General features: G+C 40.1%; 1 protein-coding gene across 4 annotated transcripts in view; it reads right to left on the bottom strand.

The window, feature by feature from the left end:
• Positions 1–10,000: 10,000 nt before the first annotated feature.
• PRKCI (protein kinase C iota) overlaps positions 10,001–22,947 on the bottom strand; it is a 51,805-nt gene continuing 38,858 nt past the window's right edge. For 3 of the 4 annotated variants that reach the window (XM_084841542.1, XM_084841544.1, XM_084841543.1), the window contains 9 exons: positions 22,693–22,790; positions 21,907–21,993; positions 20,595–20,730; positions 19,514–19,601; positions 18,913–19,038; positions 18,138–18,217; positions 16,282–16,371; positions 15,679–15,794; positions 10,001–14,317 (listed from right to left, as the gene is read on the bottom strand). In XM_084841542.1, the coding sequence (XP_084697668.1) occupies positions 14,230–14,317; positions 15,679–15,794; positions 16,282–16,371; positions 18,138–18,217; positions 18,913–19,038; positions 19,514–19,601; positions 20,595–20,730; positions 21,907–21,993; positions 22,693–22,790 (909 nt within the window). In that variant the 3' untranslated portion in view covers positions 10,001–14,229. The remainder of the gene's footprint in view (positions 14,318–15,678; positions 15,795–16,281; positions 16,372–18,137; positions 18,218–18,912; positions 19,039–19,513; positions 19,602–20,594; positions 20,731–21,906; positions 21,994–22,692; positions 22,791–22,947) is intronic. The other variant, XR_014788786.1, reaches the window with a different exon arrangement.

Genomic DNA, 22,947 nt, shown 5'->3' with positions numbered 1-22,947 from the left:
AGCTCTTAGCTCACTTTAACCATATGTTGGCTAAAGAGGTGGAACGTCTTTTGGACATTAATTCGACTTTAGAAAACACACACATCCTACTGCCCTCCTCCATGCACACATAGAGTTCTATATAACACCTCATGGTCGATGGGCATACAGCTTCCTTCGGTAAGAGTTCTTTACAAAGATTAGGGTGCTGGCTGGAGAGAAGAGAGACTGTCTTTACATTAGTTTCCCAGTTCATCCTTTCCCATAAGGATAATGCCTGTATATCTGTATAGATTCTACTATACTAGATAACATTTTTCTATAAATAGCCACAAATGTATGGGGCCATGATCTAGATATAGGTGCACATAGTCCAAGGATTTGCTGCAAATGCACTTTACCATCTCCACTGCAAAGTAAGCCACCCTGAGCTTATCATGATTAACACAATATATCAATATTCATGTTGCACTTTATATATGTTCAGCATAAATATAGAATCCTTGCTACAAGCAGCTTACTATTTAAACTTTGACAATGAGGAAAACAAAGGGAAGGGAGAGGCAAGCTAATTTGAATTCAAGCAAATACATTTACATTGAATATAATTTCATTTTAGTACAGGTAAGGACAAAAGAGTTAGGTGAAAGGTTTCACTGAAAATAGTTGTGAAAAGAAATTCAAAGGGAGAGAGAAGAGGTGGGATACAAATATGACAAATACATGTTACATGCACTTTTGTTAAAGCTGTTTCATTATTATTTATATAATTATGTTTTTAAAAATTCAGGGCACACTTCCTGCACAAGGTGGCTTACAAGATTACGAAACACACAAAACTATATTACAACTTGAATTTGTATACTGAACTTTGATAGGGCAACTCTGCCACTAAAGTCTACTTCTCTTACCATTTTAAAAAAAATTATAGAGAATTCTTTAAATCAATCTTAAAACATGTGCAATTTAGATCATATTAAAACGGATGCCTCTTTTACTGCTTAATTTTGTTGTAAACAGCTTTGAGTGTCCATGAGAAAAGCAGCCTATGAATTCAACTATGCACATTATATATATATATATATATATATATATATATATATATATATATATAAAATACATGCTTGATCTCTTGGCCTCCGAGCTTTTGCTTAACAAGCTCTTATAGTAACATAGACCCTAACTTGCACTCATCCTAATACATGGACCATAAGGTGTGTGCATAAACAAATGCCAGAAGCAGAATCTATCTAAGAGCAGATTCATCTGGAAATAGGTCAGCCAGCCATATTAATTCAAACAAATTGGAGTGAGGAAGAAGAGATGGGAAGAATGTAATAGAGAACACTAGAGTAAGTTCCTAGTTTAGGGAAAGGGGGAAATCTTTCCAGATGCAGGTGGGATATTGATTCTATTAGAACTATTTTACAGGTTACATGGTGGCAAAGGGCCATAGTTTAATGGAAAGGACCTTTTGCATACTTTCCAATGCAAAAGCTCCTGGGTTCAACCCGTGACATCTCCAGATAGGGCTGGGAAAGACTCTAGTATGAAACCTTAGAGAGCGGCTGCCAGTGGACGATACCAAGCTAGATAGATCAATGATCTGTCTTGGTATAAGGTAGATTCCTACATTCATAGCTGTCCAGAGCAAAAATTTGCAGAAGGAAAACTTAGCTGGAACACTAATAGTTTCAGGGACTTTGTCTGGATTACTGTGATCTGTATGTGTTTTAAGATGCATTTAACAAAATGTTTACCCCAGGGATGCATTCAACAAAATGCTCATTTACCATATCTGGGGTAATTGTCCACATTTCTATGATTAATCTGGCAATATGTGTGACCTAGGTACTGGGAGCAAACAGCATATTATGGTCTGAAGCTTACCAAGGGGCTGAAGGGGGGAAGTGTTCTGAAGAGTTGCAGAGGCTGATGTCTACAGGAATGAGATGATGAGAGAGGCAACTCTGAGCCAATCTCAAGCCACTCTACTAATTAAAATATTTATTAGAGTTGTATGCTGTTCAACTGGCAAATGCCTTTGAGGTGGTTTACTAACACAGGGTTAGGTGAAAGGGGGGCGTAAGTCATTGGAACTAACAACTTTAGAGTAGGTGATAGCAGAGATGGTGTTTTAATAATGTGTCTAGGTTTAATAATCACATCTGTGTTTGTTCAAATACGGGAAGGAGAAGAACATTATTGTTGGACAGTTCACTATTCCTATTAATGGAATCAAATCACTGTTTCATAGTGTTACCTCAAGGAATTCTTAGTGAATATTTGTTTTTCATTGCTTTCCTAGTGTTTTAATTAGATTTTCAGATAATGTAGGAATCACATTCTTTGTATGTGGCAGATGAGAAATGCTCACAAATGGGAATGAAAAATCTGAATTAATTCATAAAACAGTGTGATAAAATTCCGTATACATCTTAGCAGTTTGAGAAACAGGTTTGGTGTGTATGCTAACCAACTTGACAGGAAGGTTATTTTTAAGTTTTGTACAACACTAGTCTACACCTCTCTTATAACATGAAGCAATTTGGAATAGCAATTTTCACTTGTGCATTAAAAATGCAGATCAGTTGTCTCGCTTCTCTTTTCATGTGTGGGTGAGAGAGACATCACCTATCAGAAACTACATTAAAAGATGTGAAAGGTGAGCTATAAAGAGTTCTTAAAATTGCCTTGCAGAGTTTTTACTGTGTACCACATAGAAAGTTCTTTAAAGAACTTGCTTGCTGGAAATCCATTGGGCATAATGAAAGATGTGTCTTTAAAGTGCTCGCTATATAACTCGTACAGCTTTCACCATCATGTGTCCTCCAGATTTTCCTCTGCCAGCTTCCAGTCTTGAATGTCTTAAACCGTGAGAATAAGCATGATTCCTTCGGAGATGGAACTTGTATTCTTTATATATTACCATCTAGTAAGAACACACATTCTCCTCTAGGCTATTGCTGGTTCAAGTGAATTATAACAATATGTATTAAAATAGCTCGAGCTGAAGTGATAATGGTACATAAGTATGTTCAGTAATGATCCAACATCATATTGAGGATTGCATGCATATTGCATGTAAGCTAGTGACCCAATCCTTTATGATGCTAAACACAGCCAATGTCAGAATATTTAGGATGCTTGATTTACAAATGTAGATCCTTGGTTCCATTTGGTATCAGAGCTTCCCTCTAGGTTTGCAGTGTGAGACAACTTGCAATTTTAAAATAAAAGCATAGTTCACTACTGGGGGGGGGTACTCTGTACTTGCTCTATCATTAGCCTTGTAGGCCCCTTCCAACCCTACTATTCTATGATTAGCAGAACTGTTACTAAGAAACAGCATCACTTGTCTGGGGTTAAGGAGGAGGTACATACATACAGCAGCCACACAAAACATTAAATAATTTCCATCCCTTACCATTAGCATCTTACTGGATGTATTTTTGGCACATTCTGAGTTTTATCTAGTTTTAAAAACAGATTGGGTCCACTCTCTGCAAGATTTTTTGCTCACGCTGAACAGAATTTAGGCTATTTCAGTAACTCAAAGGATGATCACTTTTGTGCTGCAAGAATAACTGAGTTGGTGAGATAGGATTTAAAAAATCCCATCCTGAACACCAGGACTTTTACAAAAGATAGAATGCCTTTACCTATGTGCAGAGTACCATGCGTACAGTGCCTTAGTGGGCTTCAGAAAGTCAGTATACAAATACATTAAATAAATAGTCTTCCCACCAAGAAACAATTTTTTTATGTATCTATGGATAGTCTTCCACATGGGAGGGCAGGAGTATAATGCCTAGAGCCTAAGTTGAACCCTGCACTTCTCACTTAAAAATTAAGCCATAGCATATGGCATAATTTCTTGAACTACTTGCATTTTTAAGGGAGTACTCATACAAAGACAAACATTAAAACACATACACATTTTTAAATGCTTCTTGGTTTCACCCTGACCCTCTGGGAATCCATTCAGATGTTCAAAAACCAAAACTTCCCTTAAATATTGAAATAATTGGCAAACATAATTTAATTTGAGCCAGACCCCACTGGGGTTTAACATTAATAGACCCTTCTTTAAATGCCATGGCTTAGTCCTGGAAAAGCAAAGGATCTCTGACTGTGTCCAAAGTACCCCACTGCTGAGTAATCACAACCAGGCCCCATGTGTCTAGGATGTGGGAGAACATTTGCCAGATTTGGGTGACGATAAGGTGTAAGTCACTGAGATATTCAGGCTGGCTTGAGATTTTGGTCTTTTAGAAATTTGCTGACATAGCCCTCCAAAAAGAGCCACAAAAAAGCCAGGCAATACTAAGCAAACTGAAGAGTCAGCCACAACCAAGATGGAGAGGTTGGCCTATACTACACCCTCATGCCATTTTTCAAACTAAATTTAGGTTACTAAACAAGATTGTAGAACTCCACCCCTGTCCAAAACATGAAGCTTAGTATAGGCCAATGTCCTCTCCCAATGCAACCATTTAAACAATGAACTGAAACATAAAAGCACTCATTTCAGTATCTTCTAGGTTGCTACTCAGATGTGCAAGAGAGCAGGGAATAGGATCCAAAGAGTCACTGAAGCTGAGACATAGCTTAATATGCAGTTCAAACCCAAGAGAGTGGGATGTCCTGTGAGCAATGATGCAGGCTGCTTCCTCTCTTTGGACTGTAACTAAGGACAAAGTCCCACCCATACTGTCTGCTTCAATAAATAGGCCATGGGCTCTGTGCCATCTCTCTCAATCACACAAGGCAGCTATTACGTTTGCTCTTGTATTATTATTATTATTATTATTATTATTATTTATTAATTACATTTCTATACCACCCAATAGCCAAAGTTCTCTGGGTGGTTTACAAAGGTTAAAAACATTAAAAATACAGTACACAGAGATTAAAAGCTATTTACATAAAAAAAAACACACTAACAGACAATATATGCAAGAGAACATATACAGTATATAAAACAACTTCAAACAGCACTCTCAAAGACAACAACCATAACCATAAGACAATCCAGGATAGATTAAAACTTATCATATGCTGCCAAATGCCTGGAAGACGAGACAGGTCTTAACCTGGCACCGAAAAGATAACAGTGTTGGCGCTAGTCAGGCCTTGTTGGGGAGATCATTCCATAATTGGGGGGCCACCACCGAGAAGGCTCTCCCCCTTGTTGCTATCTTCCGAGCTTCCCTCGGAGTAGGCAGCCGGAGGAAGGCCTTAGATGTTGAATGAAGTGTATGGGTAGGTTTGTGTCGGGAGAGGCATTCTGTCAGGTATTGCGGTCCCAAGCCATGTAAGGGTTTATAGGTTAAAACCAGCACCTTGAATCGGGCTTGGAAACATACAGGCAGCCAGTGCAAGCGACCAAAGTCAGTCTTATATGTTCGGACCTTCTGGTCCCTGTTATCAATCTGGCTGCCGCATTTTGCATGAGCTGCAGCTTCTGAACCGTCTTCAAAGGCAGCCCCACGTAGAGTGCATTGCAGTAATCTGAGATTACCAGAGCATAGGCAACTGAAGCCAGGTTATCCCTGTCCAGATAGGGGCGTAGCTGGGCCACCAACTGAAGTTGGTAGAAGGCACCCTGTGCCACTGAGGCCACCTGAGCCGCAAGTGACAAAGATGGCTCAAGGAGAACCCCCAAGCTACAAACCTGCTCCTTTAGGAGGAGTGCAACCCCATCCAGAACAGGTTGAGCACCCTCCTTCCAGTCAGAGGAACCACCCACCAACAGCATTTCCATCTTGTCTGGATTGAGTTTCAGTTTATTAGCCCTCATCCAGTCCATTGTCACAGCCAGGCGTCGATTTAGCACATCCACAGCCTCACCTGAAGAAGATGAACAGGAAAAATAGAGCTGCATGTCATCAGCGTATTGATGACAACATACTCCAAAACTCTGGATGACCTCACTCAATGGTTTCACGTAGATGTTAAATAGCATGGGGGACAAAACCAACCCCTGTGGAACCCCATATTGGAGAATACACAGGGCCGAGCAATATTCCCCAAGCACCATCTTCTGAAGCCAACCATCCAAGTAGGAGCGAAACCACTGCAATGCAGTGCCTCCCACTCCCAGCTCAGACAGTCATCTCAGAAGGATACCATGGCTGATGGTATCGAAACCCACTGAGAGATCAAGGAGAATCAACAAGGTCACACTCCCCCTGTCTCTCTCCCAACATAGGTCATCATACCAGGCAACCAAGGCTGTTTCCATTCCAAAACCTGGCCTGAACCCCAACTGAAATGGATCTAGATAATTGGTCTCATCCAAGAGTGTCTGGAGCTGGCTGGCAACCACCCACTCAAGAACCTTGCCCAGGAAAGGAACATTTGCCACTGGCCTAAAATTACTAAGATTTTCTGGGTCCAGGGAGGGTTTCTTCAGGAGTGATCTCACCACCGCCTCTTTGAGGTGGCCTGGGACCACTCCCTCTCTCAAGGAGGCATTAATCACCTTCCTGGCCCAGCTAGCTTTTTCTTCCCTGCCACTTTTTATAAGCCAATTGGGGCAAGGATCCAGTACCAAAGTGGTTGCATGAACCTGTCCAAGCACCTTGTCAATGTCCTTGAGCTGTACCACCTGAAACTCATCCAGGAGAACAGGACAAGGCTGTGTTCTGGATACCTCACCAGACTCACCTGGTATAACACTGGAGTTTAAGTCCCAGCAGATGCAAGAGATTTTATCCTGGAAGTGCCTAGCAAATGCATTACAGTGGGCCTCAGAGGGGTCTACAGTGTTCTTAGGGCCAGCATGTAATAGTCCCCAGACAACTTGGAAAAGCTCCTCTGGGCGGCAGATAGAAGATTCAATAGAGGCAGCAAGATGTTTTTTTGCCACCCTTACTGCCCCTGAATATACTTTACCATAGGCACATACCAGCGCTCGACTGCATTCACTAGGAGTTCTTCTCTGTATGTACTCAAGCCTTCTCCTATTTTGCTTCATCACTCTCGGCTCCAGGGCATACCACAGAGAAGTACGAGCTCTACTCAGGAGAAGGTGCTCAGGATCACTTATGTCAACTGGGTCATTTCTGCATTCCACAGATCAACCAGGGTTTCGACAGGAGAGCCCGCCATATCAGCCAGAAACCTCCCCAGTGTTCTCTGGAAACCATCCAGATCCATTAGCCTCCAGGGGTGGACCATTTTAATAGGTCCCCCACCTTTGCAGAGGGGAAAAGCTGCTGTAAGTCTAAACCTCAGCAGGTAATGATCTGACCATGACAAGGGGACTAAGTCCCCTACCTAGAGACCACCATCTCCTTCTTCAGTTGAGAAAACCAAGTCTAGAGTATGCCCCGCTACATGCGTTGGGCCGATGGCATATTGGGATAGTCCCATCGTCGTCATGGAGGCCATGAAATCCTGAGCCGCCCCAGACAAGGTGCCCTCAGCATGAATGATGACATCCCCCAGAACCAACAGTCTGGGAGATCACAACAGCACACCTGAGACCACCTCCCTCAGCTCAGATAGGGAGTCTGTTGAGCAGCAGAGTGGGCAGTACACCAACAGAGTCCCCAATCTGTCCTGCTGGCCCAAGACAAGGTGCAAACACTCCAGACCAGTAGTCACATGGACAGGAAGCCTGCAGAGGGAGACAGAATTCCTATAGACCACAGCAACCACCCCCCTCCCCGGCCCTCAGGTCTTCCCTGATGCTGAACCAAGTACCCCAGTGGGCAGAGCTGAGAGAGACCCACTCCTCCCTGCTCACTCACCCCAGTCTCAGTTATGCATTCCAGATCGGCTGCCTCATCCACTATTAAATAATGGATGAGGAAGGTCTTATTTTGAACCCATCTGGCATTTAAAAGCAGCATCTGGAGACCCGAGGGCATGCCTGTGGATGGGGGGGGGGGAGGGCTGGAACATGGTAGAGCCATTAACTGTCTGGGCCGTGTTCCCCTAACCTGGCTAGCCCTCCTCCCTATGCCATAGTCTCCCTTGACCAGTAACCACACAAACTGGTCCCCCCTCAAGTACCCCAACTTGGCCATATAGCCTCTCTCCCAGGCACATAACAGGATCCTAAGCAAACCAATAACCAACCCCCACACATAGAAGCCGCAAAACCAATCAACCCAATGTTAGGGGGATGGCCCCTGAGTCTCCCCCAAAGTGTTCCCCCACAAAGGGGTGACCCCGCCTTTGGCATCACTGCCACCCCGCGTCACAGCTGGGCAGGTAAGAGGCTCCCCAGGGAATTTGGGCCCAGGCAGCTCGAATCAGCAGTAATTAGCCCCAGGGATTTTTTCCCCCCTCTTCAACTCCAGCCAGGGGGGTGGCTTCTCTCTGGCAGCAACATGGTCCCAGGCAGGGTCAATAAGATGGTAAGCTGGCCCACCTGCTTCTGTTCGATGGTCAGCTGGCCCACCTGCCTCTGCTTGGTCCAGGCTTTGAATGTAGGGAAGAGGGAGAGGCACCCAATACATAGCTAGGATTTTAGCAGCAAATGGTGGGCTTGGAAGAAACAGTCCCATTATGACGTCTTATAACCAGTGGTGCAGCTAGGTAATGTTAGATTCTGGTCTTCTAGGCTTCCTCTCTTCAGATGGCAATCTGTATTTCTTGGGGGGCCCTCCTGCTCATTCTGCTGAGTGGGGTCCCTGATGTCCACCCCAAAGTCCTGCCCTGATGGCACCACTGCCCATAACCGAGTTCTCAGGATGGCTTATAACAAAGGTAAAAACAAATTGAAAATACATATTCATAAAATAAAACCAGTCAATATTAAACCAAATAAAAGCAGCATAAAAACGTGTGGCAGAGAATAAAACAAAATTAGAGTTGAAAGATTAAAAGGCTTGAGAAAATAAAAAAGGACTTTCTTTACCTGGTGCCAAAATGACACTGGGTGGCAGCAGACAGGTCTTTTTGAGCAGTACAGTTTATAAGAGGGGTGCCACCACTGAAAATGCCCTTTCCCAGGAGCCACCCACTCTACCTCACCCAGCAGGGACACCCAGAGAAAGACCTAAGAAAGGGTCTAGGCACAGTATTGCTGTGATATAGAATGAATCTTTACGCTTGCCCCACATCTCACCTATTGGCAAACTTGAGAGGTGTTTTTGATGCATTCTCAGTGGGTCTGAGGGATACAAACAAAAAGTCTGATCGGTGTTTTATGATGCACCCCACTTTACTAAATAGCGTCACTCCATCTTAAATAGTACTTTTCCCTGCAGAAGAGATGCCGATTTATAGATTCTAATGGTGGATTAGGATTTGGGAGTTATTCACTGAAGGCCAATTCTCTGTTAGCTGGTTAAGTATTTCACAAGCTGTCCTATAATAACAAAGATAAGTAAATAAGAACAATCTTATGGCCCCTAGACAGAGTCTGGGAGGGCCATAGGATAGTTTGGATTCCTGGATCCGAGGTTGGAGACACTGCTCCAACCTCGAACCCAGGAGTCCCTGCTCCCTTCCCCCTTGCAGACAGAGTGGAGAAAACCACATTGGCTGCCTCTCCGAGGTCACAAAGGCAATCTCAGAGGAAAGGGAAAGGGGGCATGCTGGTCTATGGGGAGGGTTTACATGAGCTTCCGCCACGCATTAAAAAGGTGGTTGTTCAGGCAGGCATTTGGAGTGGGCTAGGGTAATTTTAGAAATGTGATGTTTTTAATGTTGCATTTTATTGTATGAACTGTTTTTATGTTGTACATCGCCCAGAGTGGCTGGGTAACCGGCCAGATGGGCGGGCGGGCGGGCGGATGGATAGACAGACAGACAGACTGTATTCTCAGGCCTCCCCAGCCTCCTTCCCTCCCCATCCCTGATGCCTCTGCAATTTAGCTGCAAAAAAGCCCATCTAGCTAAACTGCAGAGCAGGAGGCACAGCTGAGGTGAGGACTGCCTCCACAGTGCCTCCGCTCTGCACTGGATACTCGTAATGGTGTATCCAGTAGGCTTGCACCCTAAAGCTATTAAATTAGAAGAACACCTGGGAAAAGAATACAAAGGAGTGCAACACACGATTTAAAACAAAAAGCCCTGCTTTTTTATTTTGAAATTTAAAATGGACAGTAAAAACGTGTGTAGACATAGAGGAGATGATTACACAGTATAATAACCCAAACTGCAAAATGAAGAACACACACAGTACAACAGTACAAGGTGAGTGGAAGCACCCATCAGTCCAATTTTTATACTAAAAGAAAGTTTACTTCCCAACATCATGCTGCATTTGCTGTCCATATCTGAATTCCCTGTTCAATATTTTAAGACAGCTTCTACATATTAAAAAATGTTTTGAAAATTAACAATTTAATACCATGGCACTTGTTTCAAACAAATATGAAAAATAAACTTGACATTTGCTTTTAACATATCACTCAAATCTTTGTTAAAGGTGACATCACAACATGAAATATATATTACACATATATACAGAGTGTGTGTGAGAGCATATTATAACATCTGTTAATTCATGGCTTTTGTGCTTGGAAGCAGAAAAATCTTGGATGTTAGAATTTCACTCACTCTACAATTGCGGGAGTCAGAAAATGTACCTCTGGTATACAGCCATTTTGTACCATGCAGCTTACAAAGTGAAGCCACTGTTGGTGGCCTGATTTCAGACACTTTAGAAAAGGACTCGGAAAACGAAGAGGGCAGGAGCTAATCATTTATGTTATACCACACACAGACATCTCTTCCACTCCAAAATAATATACAGATTACTAATTGGGTCTAAAATATAGCACAGTTAGTGTTTTTAAATGTACCCTGTAAGTGACATGAGCTTGGTCAAGTAGTTTGGCAAGTACCAAGGTGGATAAATTCTTCCTCTTCAACATATCACTGTTTCAAAAGTAGAATGAAGATAAGTTATACAATTAAAACAGGCAGTTTTTGCCTTAATGCACAAATGTACCATAAAGTTCACAATGGTAGAGAGAAAAACATTATCATAGGAAGCTATGTACAACCATGATTTACTTGATGTTGGACTATTATTCTATTAAGTCCACTCAGACTGAAGTTTTCCATTAAACATTTCTACATTGTCTAGAATATTTTGAGAACCCCTTGTCTTTACAAGCATTTTAAAATCAAGCCAAGTACACGATCTCTCTAGCCCACAGTTCCTTGACTTTTAAAATGCAATATGAAATTTTACTTTATATGTCATTATATGCAGAACTTTAGAACTTGCATCTTCAGTTATCTAGTTGGCTTTAGAGATGTGAAGGCCCACAAAAAATCTGGGGAGAAAACTCTCCCTGCCCCCCAGGACCATTTTTGGTTCCCCCCCGCCCCCAAATCAAACAGTTTTGGATTATGAAATATTTTCTTTTAGAAATTTAAGACAAGGTGTGTGTGTGTGTGTGTGTGTGTGTGAGTGAGAGAGAGAGAGAGAGAGATTTAAATTTTCTGGAAATACTGAAGCCATGGTGGGAATTTCTTTTAAATTCTCTCTGTAAGATTCCCAGAATAGTTATTTCTTCCATTCCTTATTAAAATTATTGATCTAATGTATATTTTACGGATAGACATTTAGCAAAACTCCAAGTCATGCTCATTTTCCCAACATGTGAGTAAGAGTAACCATATCATAGTATGGAAGAAAATGTGCATTGACAGTTTGGGTTTTGTTCTAGAGAGTCCTGTCTTTCTGGGCTTGTTTTGGTTAGATGCCGTAGCAGCTCTAATCTAAAACCCACACATGAAAGAAACACTATGGGTTATCCCAGCACCAGATGTGATGGAACAGCATGTCAGTTATCCCACCTATGCTTCTTTTTAAAAAATTAACTTTGAGGCTTGGGTCTATAGAAGTCACTGCCACCGTTCTTAGTTAGCCCTCACCACTGTCTCAGGTATAAAACCTTTTAACTGCAGCCACTAGAATAAATCCTCTCTACCTAAGTAGCCTGGTTCCTATGGTGTAGGCATTGGACTGACACTACTACTGGAGACAACCTTTCAAAATGAACAAAAAATAAGATGTTCATTAATGGAAAATATGTACAAAAGTGAATAAAATGTCACTCTTCAAATAATATGTTGAGATTGCTTAAAGGTTCTTAAATTATATATGGTTGCTTATCATTCCTAAATTGAGTCTTTCCCAGCTAAATATAATCTCAATAGCTTTTCCTTCAGATCAGATTTCCTTGCGCTCCACCCCACCAGCACCAACAGGTTTAGGAATTTCCCTAGACTTCCTTGAAAACAGAAATAGATGCTGTACACCAGTCTTCCTCTGCCTCCAGTTCTTCCTGCTTCTTTTGGCTTCTAGGATGATTCAGATGTTTCAGGGACTACTTGCTGATGTTCCCTCTGGTCAGACATAAAATAGGAACCTAAAATATGTTATGTATAACTTGGTTTGTTCATTAAATCATCATGTTTGGTACATTAAATGTAAAAGTATAGTTTATTCAAACAATAATTACAAATTTACTGAGTTTACTTTTGGAAGTTTTTAAACAATGATAATTTTATGAGCACCAAGTTATACATAATATAACTTTAGGAACATAAACCCCAACCAGACTACAATGCTCAGCATTCCTGACCATTGGCCATGCGGTCTGAGGCTGATGGGAGCTGAAGTCCAAAATATCTGGAGGATACCAGATTGGGGGAGGCTGTCCTGAAGCAACAAAGTGACTTCTGATCTGTAAAGTGCACTAAAAAAAGTGTTTCTTATTTTTAAATTTTTCCCAAAATTTCCATTCTTTTCCATGGCTTAAAAATTTCCAGAAAGTCTACATCTCTAGCTGATTTTAATTTTTATTTAATTCTGATGTGGATCCATTCAGAAAATCTTTGCAGACATCTAACAGCTGAGTGTATAGGACTATAAGAGGATCTCAAATGTTAGCTACACTTCTCCAATCACATTAGCGGAGGGATCCTTTCGCAGTAGTAGTGTAATGCTTTTCAAACCTTATAGTGGCAGTATGAGAATTTTGAATTTATTGTGAAAATAATTTCTGGGCTACCTTAATAGAAGCTACAAGAGAATGAAAAAGATGGCATGAGGTCTTATTTGTGAATATTAGCTGCCTATTTGTGCTAAATACTACCTTTTCTTTTAAAAAACCCAACTACTGAGTTCTTTTAATTTAAACTAACACCATGCCTCATATTAGCCCTTTTTGAAAGGACAAGCTTAGGAAGACACTCATTTACATAGCAAGCACATGTACCAAATGACTTTATTTAAAGATGAAAAGTAATTTTGGAGTCAAGTTTACTACATGGTTCTTAAGAGGAAAATTCTCTTTTACAATAGAACCATAATCCCCAATGCCAAGAAAGCATGTACTGTCCTTGGCTCTATTGAGGTTAAAGTAAATGCTGTGCCACTTTCATCAAGTCTAAGGAAATAGCAAGACTTCAGCTATAATCCTGAAGAGATGCATAAAATTAAGTATAAAACAGAGTCAGAAGTATTACAGCACAATCCTATGCATGTTTACTCAGAAGTAAGTCCCACCAAATTCAATGAAGCTCCCACCAAGTATGCATAGGATCCAGCTCTGAAGCTGTAACACATAAAATGAAAACTTAAGTCCAGTACACACCAAATGCTAAACCAAGATTTACCAGCTGGGAGTGGACTGTGGAATTATGTACAACTTCCCCTGCCACCCTCTTCCTGATTTGGTTTCAGCATATTACCATAACCAATTTGAGCATATTCCTAAAATCAGTCTGAGAACCAGGTTTAACCAGGCTTCTCAGAATGAATTTGGTAACATCCGTATGTTCATTTTAACCTGGATTGGCAACAGTCAGATATAAAGCTGAACACAGATGGAGGGAGAAGAACAACATATGCAATCCTGTGGCTCAATCCCTAAACCCGGTTTTTAGCTCTAAGTGTGAATCAGGACTTACATGTGACTTCTTGTGTTAACTTCACAATGCAACAGGTGCTCTTTAACAGGACTACTTTAAAAACAGAGCTGCATTACATTTCAGGTAGAATAGCTGGTAATATCCTCTACTTCACATTAGTCAGCCTATAGGTGAACAGTTGCCTTGGTGTAAGAGTTCAACTTTGGCAAAATCTGTTTAATGTTTTAGATTCTTATATTCCAATAAAAGCATTCAGTTTATAGCAAGTTAATGGACAGTTCATACTCGATGGCAAATGTAAGTGTATTTTATCAGTTGCATCCCAACGGCAAACTGTTTGTCCATGCAGAAAGACATTATCAGCAACAAATGACACAGTTCAGAAATGGGATATCAGACACATTCCTCAGCAGACATCAGAAGGGGATTGATATATTCAAAGCCTTCAAATTCTGACTGGTCAATCTTCTTCACAATATCACTGAAAATAAAACAGTGCAACAATTACATGTTGATTATCAAAAAAAAATACAGTTTGTACTGAGAATAACAGAAAGCTGATAGTATAAATAACACTCCCCAAAGAAATATGCTCTTACCAGGGTTCTGATGCACTGAAACAAAAGATATAGCTAGTTTGTTTTATATTGGATGCTTTGGCATCTTTCCCCACAAGGTACCCTGTGAATGTTAGTTTTGTGAAGGCGATAAATATTCTGTTAGGCCCTTCTCCTATCACTAAACTTCAATTCAAGGAATATCTAAAGCAGAAACTATGGCAAGTAAATCTGCAGTGTAGTCCAGTGTTAAGAATATCACCTTTATTAACTGCTACACTGGTCTTGTTCCACAGCCATGTCTCCTTTACATATTAGTCTTTCATAAGTCTCTTCTTTCAGACATCCACAATCAAGATAATCCAATCTTGATATAGAAAAAGTAACACTTACACATTTATTGCCACTGCCAACCTAATGAGTCTCCAAATCAGAACTCATTTGTTACTGGCCAGAACAGGGATGATACTGACCCTGAGTTATAGTTATATATTGTACATTGTCTCAAGTGGACAGCAGTTACATGTTTTTACAATAAGTAAACATTTGCTCTCTAAAGTTGGAAGTATATCATATTTGTCCCCATGTAACCCAAACAGCCACTGCCATACAACACTGGGCTAGATGGACACAAAGTTTGACCTATTATGAGGCACCTTCCTATACTGAACCACCTAAAGAGTTGCAAAATCCTGAGCTGGCACTAAGGATCTTAAAATACTGGAGTTTAGTTGTGCAACTTACCAAGTGCCCTTCCGTTCATCACAAGAGAGTTTGTGTTGGTCTCATAGGATCATAAGAGCAGCCACTGTTCAATCAGATCAAGGATCCATCTAGTCCACTGTCCAGTTTCTAACAGTGGCCAGTGAGATGCTTGCAGGATGCCCACAAGCAAGGAACAATGCTGATAGCCCTGTTTGCCCCTACTCCCGGTAATAATACTTCTGAACCTGGAGCTTCCATTTAGCCACAGAGGCGTCTGCAACTATGGAGATGTTCGCATGTCACAGCAGTGGCAAATCTTGGGATAGTTAACCCACGTTTTGCGGGGATGTGTGCCAGGCGTAAGTGGCTTCCATTTTCTGTAAATTACCCATCGGTCCAGATCTGCATGTCATGCTGACATCTGATCACACCGATCAGAGGTATTTTACAGAAAATGGAAGTGGCTTGCATCCGCGCGAATCGTGGGTTAAATAACCCGTGATATGCAAACTATGAGAACTGCTAGCTTTACAGAAGAGTAATTTGTCTTACGTATTAACATAAGAAATTATTTACTTACTCATCATCAGGAGTGAGTTGAACAGGCTCGTTAGTGAACTGGGAATCAAAGTTGTCCAGACCAAATTCTCCAGATATATTAGGTTTAAATGGAGGAACTACCTGTTTTTGTTCCATCTAGGAATAAGTTCACAGAGCATTAGAGTGTAATTTTTTAAAAAAAGAATGGTTCAGTGAAGACATGAAGGTTAATTCACATGTCATTTGGAAGAATAAACTATTGGTTAGAGTGTTTATGCAAGCTTTGTATTCCTCACTTTAACTTATTGCTCAGTCTCAATGAACACAGATCTCTATTTAGCATGTATTTCCAAATTTCTGAAAAGTATGCCAAGCAATGACACGCTAGTGTGATTGTGCTCAAGAAATACCCAGATGATCACTGCATTACAGAGTCCATGTTCACCTTCAGTATTAAGAGAGCACATCCCCATGCCAAAAATGATTTGTATGAGCTCTTACTAGTGATAAATGACTATTATAAATGTGAATGCCTATGGGGAAAACTCAAGGTGGTAAACAATGCCAGAAGCTAACTGATCCAGAAAGGATCTCAGATATTTACTGTATATACTTAAAAACAATGTTTACATTGTATACTTACCAGATCCCAATCAACATTACGAAAAAATGGATGTCCCTGAATATCTGCAAACCCTGTTTGAGGATGGCATCCTAAACGTTCTTTTGGATCCTATGATAGAAGAAAGATTAAACAAAGTTGATTAGTGAAAGCCGAATTAATACTATTGCAATTGAGCTGAAAATTAATGTGTATTAAATGTTTCAGATTATAACAGTTCTATTGAACTGCTATAAGAACAGGTGTCTATATCTCACCTCCTTCCCTGATGGAACTTGAAATAGCGTACACAGGGCCCTCCTACAAAGTTTCCCATCTAGGTACTCACCAAATCCAGACCTGCTTAGCTTCAGCAAAGTTGCTGCATCCAATTACCTAGGGAGGTAGTGGGCTCTCTCACACGGGAGGCATTCAAGAGGAAGCTAGACAGCCATCTGTCAAGGATGCTTTGACCTGGATTCCTGCATTGAGCAGGGGGCTGGACTCAATGGTCTTATAGGCCCCTTCCGACCCTACTACTCTGATTTTATGTCCCTTCACACATACAATGCTTTGGATCACAAATTTGTATTTTGCTATCTTTTATGTCAAAGCTTAATAGCTGTTGTATTCATATTCATGTAGTTATAGGTGAAAATCATGTCTCAATTGCAAGGCTATGACTTAATATCAAAGCTCATTTACAGGTGTTAGCTTGTGGCAGCTTTGGCCCTGTATTTCTTCACTAGGTGGTCTCCCTGCTGCGGTAATGTTGAAAAATTGCAATCTCTCCAGAGTGAGGATCTTCATACATCCCTTATTATGTTCATTTCTGTGGTTAGCAATGAGAAAAGTGACAAGCTCCTTGTATGTAAGAGCAATAATGACCCTTTACAGAAAGTTTATCGTAATAGGGTGCTCATTTTTAAAATCAATGACCATTTCTTACTCAGCTTATCTGGAATTACTTTAAAAGTCCTAATGGAGATAGGCTAGTAACAAGCCTAGATGTTCTTTAGGCTTATGGCACAGTCTTTAAGTCATTCAATTTTAATATTAAAGCTGGAATTTACTTTCTAGGGTATTTATCTAACTCCTTCATCTAGTTTAAAAATGCAAAACCAAAACAGATCAAGTCAAATGAGCTCAGACAGGATGTGTAGAGATTCACAAGTTAACAAAACTAGGGTCAAAGTAGATGCGATGTGGTTTGGCTTTCCTCCCTTTGCACATAGGAGATGTCAGGGACAGATTCCAATTGGGCCATAGCAGGGGCAAAGGGTTAAAGCCCCCCTCATACAAGCTATTTGTGAAACAAAAATCAGCCATGCAAGGCTTCACTGCGGGGAAAGTCTTATGAAGTGAAGCCTCTCTGACTGAAGCTCCTCCACCCACATCTCAATTGGGAAGGCTTTGCCACTGGGGAGCATTCTTGCCCTCCAAATTGTGATAGCGAGTGGCACACTAAGGGGAATCTCAGGATCCCCACTATTATGTCCAATCACTGATTGGAGATAATAGCAGGGATTCCTCCCTCTGCTAGCTGTCAGGTAGTGGGGACTTGGGAAGGGGGCTGGATGGGGAACCTCTCTGGGCTGGAATCTCCACAGGCAGGAGATTCCCCATCCCTGGGCTAAAGTAACAATCCAATGCATACCGACTTGGGAGCAGATTCCACTGAAATCTGTCTAACATACTTTTAACTAAATTTGCATAGACTGAAATGCAATGGGTTTCAGTCCAAATGTTGTTAAGGTGCTTGCCTGACATTTCTTCTCAAACACACACCAAAATCTGTGAAGAAATCTGCTTCTTTTAATTTTGCCTTCTCAGTTTTATATCTAGAAGATGTAAAATTAACAATGAAAATTAAACCCAAATATAGCACAAGTTCTTACCTTGTTAAGAAAGCTTTTTAGAACACTTGCTGCCTTCACAGAAAGGGACCGTGGGATACGGATTTGCTTCTCCAGAATAACTAGAACAATTAAGGGCATCCAAATTTCATGAATTTTGTTTTAGAAATCTAAAAACATGCCTGGGGACTAGAGTACAATGCTAGCAATTCCTCAAATCTGTCTAAAAGGTTTCACTAAACTAGAGGCTTGGGGGTTGGTCTTGTAGGCCCTTCCAACCCTACTATTCTATGATTCTGATACCACATAGTATCCTTTTATTAATTTCATAGCAACCTTCTGTAAATCTCCTATAAAATATGCTCTTTTGAGCCACTGTTATTTGCACTCTTATTTGTTAGACGTTATATGCATCTCCTTTAGTGCTTTAGGCATCCTGAGTCATTACAAAGACTTGTGCAATTTTTTTTTTATTGTTATAGGATGTTGACCCCACATTTCTCATTTATTGTTTTTGTAATCTAGATTTTTGTGTGTGAATATTTTTTCACACACACAGTGAAAACACACATAGTAACTTTCAGATATCTAAAAGCAATGCTGAATCAGCCCAATACAGCATTGTCTTCAGGCTAGTTTTGTACTGCATATGTTCAAAAATATGAAACAAAATAAGAATCAGGTATTTGTCAGGAGGTAAGTTTTGCTTCACCAGAAATTTCACGGTTTAATTGCTAGCCTGCTACATCCTTATTGAATGCACAATCCATCAGACATGGGATGGGCTCACTGAACAAGGTCATCTGGAATTACTCACCTTGGAAAAGGTAGTCTTCTGTGTTTTGATCAGGATTATCAGAGCTTCCAACAATATCAAAAGGTGATCTTCCTGCCATCATTTCAAACATCAGCACACCTAAAGCCCACCAGTCCACACTAAATCCTATGGTTTAAAATAAGACAGTACAACACTTTAAAGGGTTTGGTATCATCAGCATGTGTATTTGACAAAGCTTTTTAAGATGTGGTACAATGCAGATATAACAAGAAGATGAACTGTGCTTAGACTAGTTATATAATCAAGGATTTAGATTTACACGGATAAGAATTTTCAGGCTTTTAAAACCACATCTTTGTGATCACTATGACCCGGTTCACATGTAACATTGATTCATGGGTTGATTAATCTATGATTAGTCAGCATGCTGTCTTCTGACCACTCTGCATATAAAACAACCCAGGAACGCCCTGCTCTTGGATAAAGGGAGAATTCGAATTAAAAATAGGTGTTCCACAATGAACGCTTTACTGATAATGGAAATGACAACAAAAAACAACACACAGTCGAAATCCAAATTGTTTTCTGTATTAACTGCTCACGTCCTGTACAATATGCCACTGACAGGAGTAAAATTTACCATAATCTTCTCCACGCAAGATCTCAGGAGCAATGTAGTTGGGAGTGCCACAGAAAGTGCTGGTTGTGTCTCCAGGCCTTAATCCTTCCTTTTAAAATGGAAAAAGGGGGAGAAAGTATCTTACACAGTTCAAGGATTTCTTCTGTTTTTATGATAGCTAAGCAATCATTTGTACATTACCTGAACATACTCTTTGATAGATTTAGCATATGAAATTGCTGGTTGTTTTATACATATGAGAAGGGGGGAGGGGTGTAAACCACATTGATTTCATGATAATTGTTTGCACCTCACTTCCTGGTTGTCTTGTGTGACATGAGTGGTACTGGCTTATTTTCTGGCCATTGTCCTACTACACCTTAGATCTTTTAACAGCACCATTAGCTAGGACAATATCTAATGCAAATCAAAGTGAAATACTCTTGCATATGCTGTAATATACTTTCAGTGCTTGGGTGCTTTCTATTTCTTTTATTGTTGTATTCTAATTGTGTTTTTACAGATCTGCTTTTATGTTATGTTTAATTAAGATTTTGTTGTTAACTTGTATTTTTATTGTTGTTTGCTTCCTTCAGCACCATTTTCAGCAGAAAGGAGGGATATTAAATAGACAAACAAACCTGCCTCCAAGGCACAGATCACTCAAAACAACGAGAAAATAAATCTCTTGCGGGGCTAGAGTAAGAGAAAATGAAAGCTCTTCCTAGAAAAAAAATCAGGGCGGCTACCTAAAGTCGAAAAATCATTTCAAAGTTTTATGTACACTCAGTTGTAAAACTATTTAGTGAGAGTTTAGCTTTGTGGTGTTCACAGGAAGAAGCACGGACACTCTTGTCATATTTTACCTAACCTTGTAGTATAGATTTACTACTGCTTATGAACAGCTCGAGAAAACCACAGATTCTGATCAAGACACTTGCAGTCCATTCTTCTCTTCCCTTTTCAGTTGCAAGATAATTTGGTTCCATCACTGTATATATTTTAATGAAGCCAACTAGATAAAAAAAACCTGCCATACCTAAAAAAGGCATCCGATTAGGAATATCAGACTTTGAGATGTCTGGAGAGTTTTGCCTCTTACCTTGCACATGCCATAGTCTGTCAGCTTGATATGTCCCTCAGAATCCAGCAACACATTGTCCAGTTTCAAGTCCCTATAAATTATTCCTCGTTCATGAAGATAGTTTAATGCTAAACTGATTTCTGCAGAGTAAAATCTAAAAAGAAATTAAAAATGTCTTATTTATAGGCCTCCGGAAATATGGTTGGATCTAACACCAGCAGTATATATCAAACATTATGAAAGTGCACTCCCCATCAAAGCTTACAACACACCACAAGCTTTCCATCCAAACCTAGAAGCCAAGATCAATTTCTACCTTTCGCCATGTTACTTCTCAAAATTTACCTTTTTGTACTTATATTTATTCAGTCCAGGGCAACTTGAGCAACTCTTAGGTCTTTCAGAAAGCTGGAGTACAACACTGTATAATCACTGGCAGCTGCCCACTCCTTCACATTTCAGTTGAGCCCTAATGATTCCAGGCACTGAAACATATTAACAGTACCCAATGGAATAAAGAGATGAAGGCTCAGGATGATACTGAAAAAATATGTAGTTTAATTCCAAGGAGAAGCCCTACACATTTGATCACCAGTCACAGGATTCATCTCGGAGACTATCTTTTTCAAAGATCTCTGCAGGCACTAAAAGAAATACTTTCAGACCCCTGATGAAAGCCAATATATATTAGTCAGGGCTGAAATGCATAGTACTATGCCTTGGAATAAAACTACCTATTTTTTTCAGCATCCTGAGACTTCATCTCTTTATTCCATTGGGCATTTTGGATGTTCTCCAGTTTTGTTTGATCCCACCCTGTTGACATCTTAACAGTAGTAAGGACTAGCTTTTTTTGTTTTTAGTGGCAAAAAAGCTAAACAATATCAGTTCCCTAGCACTTTTAGATGGTTTTTGGCTTAGGATCCAATCAAACGTGTCAGTGGAAATCAGGCTGTGGCTCCTGTGAAATTCAAGGGAAACTTGTAGGATGTTTGAGAAAAATCAATCTAGAAAACAAACATTTATGTAAGCAAGGAACAGTGACTTCTCTCCCTTCTCCCAGCCATGCTGAAACAGAATAAGCAGAGGAGCAGGGATACAAACGTGGCACGGGTGGCAACTCTGCTATTACGCTCAAGTCCAGAGCAAGAAAATTGTAAATTGAAATTGGATCCATTGTTAGAATCTTTAGTACAGATGATTTAATGTTACCCAAACCGAAGTTGCTTCATTTCAGGAATCAGACGGACAAACGGTAATCCTTAACACATACAGACAAAAAGAGATGCTCCATGAAATTATATTAATGTCACACCAAAGAAACATATACCTGGCGTGTTCTTCTGGCAATTTCCTTTGGCGCTGCATATGAAACATGAGATCCCCTCCATTTACATATTCTATAACAAAAAATAGTCTGAAACACAAAAATAAATTACATAAACTGGTTAATTCTCCTATGTCCTCTCTGTAATCGTGTCCATTCTGTTATCATCTGTATAATCTGAAAAAGACATGTTTCCAGAGTATTTCTTTCCCTCCTGCCCAGTTAATCAAGCCCTATAACTGCCTTATATATGCAACGTTGTTTTCACTTGATCCACTAAAGTATTATATGCCCATCACCTTTCCTTAAGTATTTTTCCAAGCTTAAACCATTTATTATAGTAATTCATTTTACTTCTAAGTTTCCAAACACTACTATGAAACAAGTTCATTAACTATGGTTGTCCTAAACCTCATTAAGAAATCTGTTTTTCTGTACGCTGTTTTACATTATACTACAGGAAGGCCTGGCGTGCTATGGTCCATGGGGTCACGAAGAGTCGGACACGACTGAACGACTGAACAACAACAACAACAACCCTTCAATTCTTTGGATAGTTCCCTTGTTCAACAGATTTTCTGTTCTGAAAATCATTTTTGCAATTAAGTAAAGATTCCCTCCTGACCATCATCTCTGATGCAGGAAGGAACCTATCATTCAAGACTTTCTGATGAAGCTGCATAAAATGTTTCTGTCATATTTTGCTAATTACAGCTTACTATTGGATTTTTTAATGGTACGTTATGAAAGGATCAGGAGAAATTTGCAAAAACCTTACTGCACAATTACCTGCTTTCTGTCTGGAAACAAGAGTGCAGACCAACAAGGAAAGGATGATTTGAAGCCTGCTCAAAGACATGTTTTTCTGTCTGAACCCAATCAATATCCTATGAGAGAATACACACAGTCAGAACAGACTTCATAATACTTCTGATGAATATCAATTAATGTGCAAGATGAAAGACTCTATACTAAGCTATTAAGAAGGCCAAAATAAAAGTTGACTATCAAACAGAAGATAAGCGGCAATATGATTTCCATACC

The sequence above is a fragment of the Heloderma suspectum genome, chromosome 3, assembly GCF_057233095.1.
Source record: "Heloderma suspectum isolate Gila_16-S chromosome 3, 16-S_ref, whole genome shotgun sequence".
NCBI lineage: Eukaryota > Metazoa > Chordata > Lepidosauria > Squamata > Helodermatidae > Heloderma > Heloderma suspectum.
The sequence above is the reverse complement of the archived record's forward strand: the minus strand, read 5'-3'. Positions and strand labels throughout refer to the sequence as shown.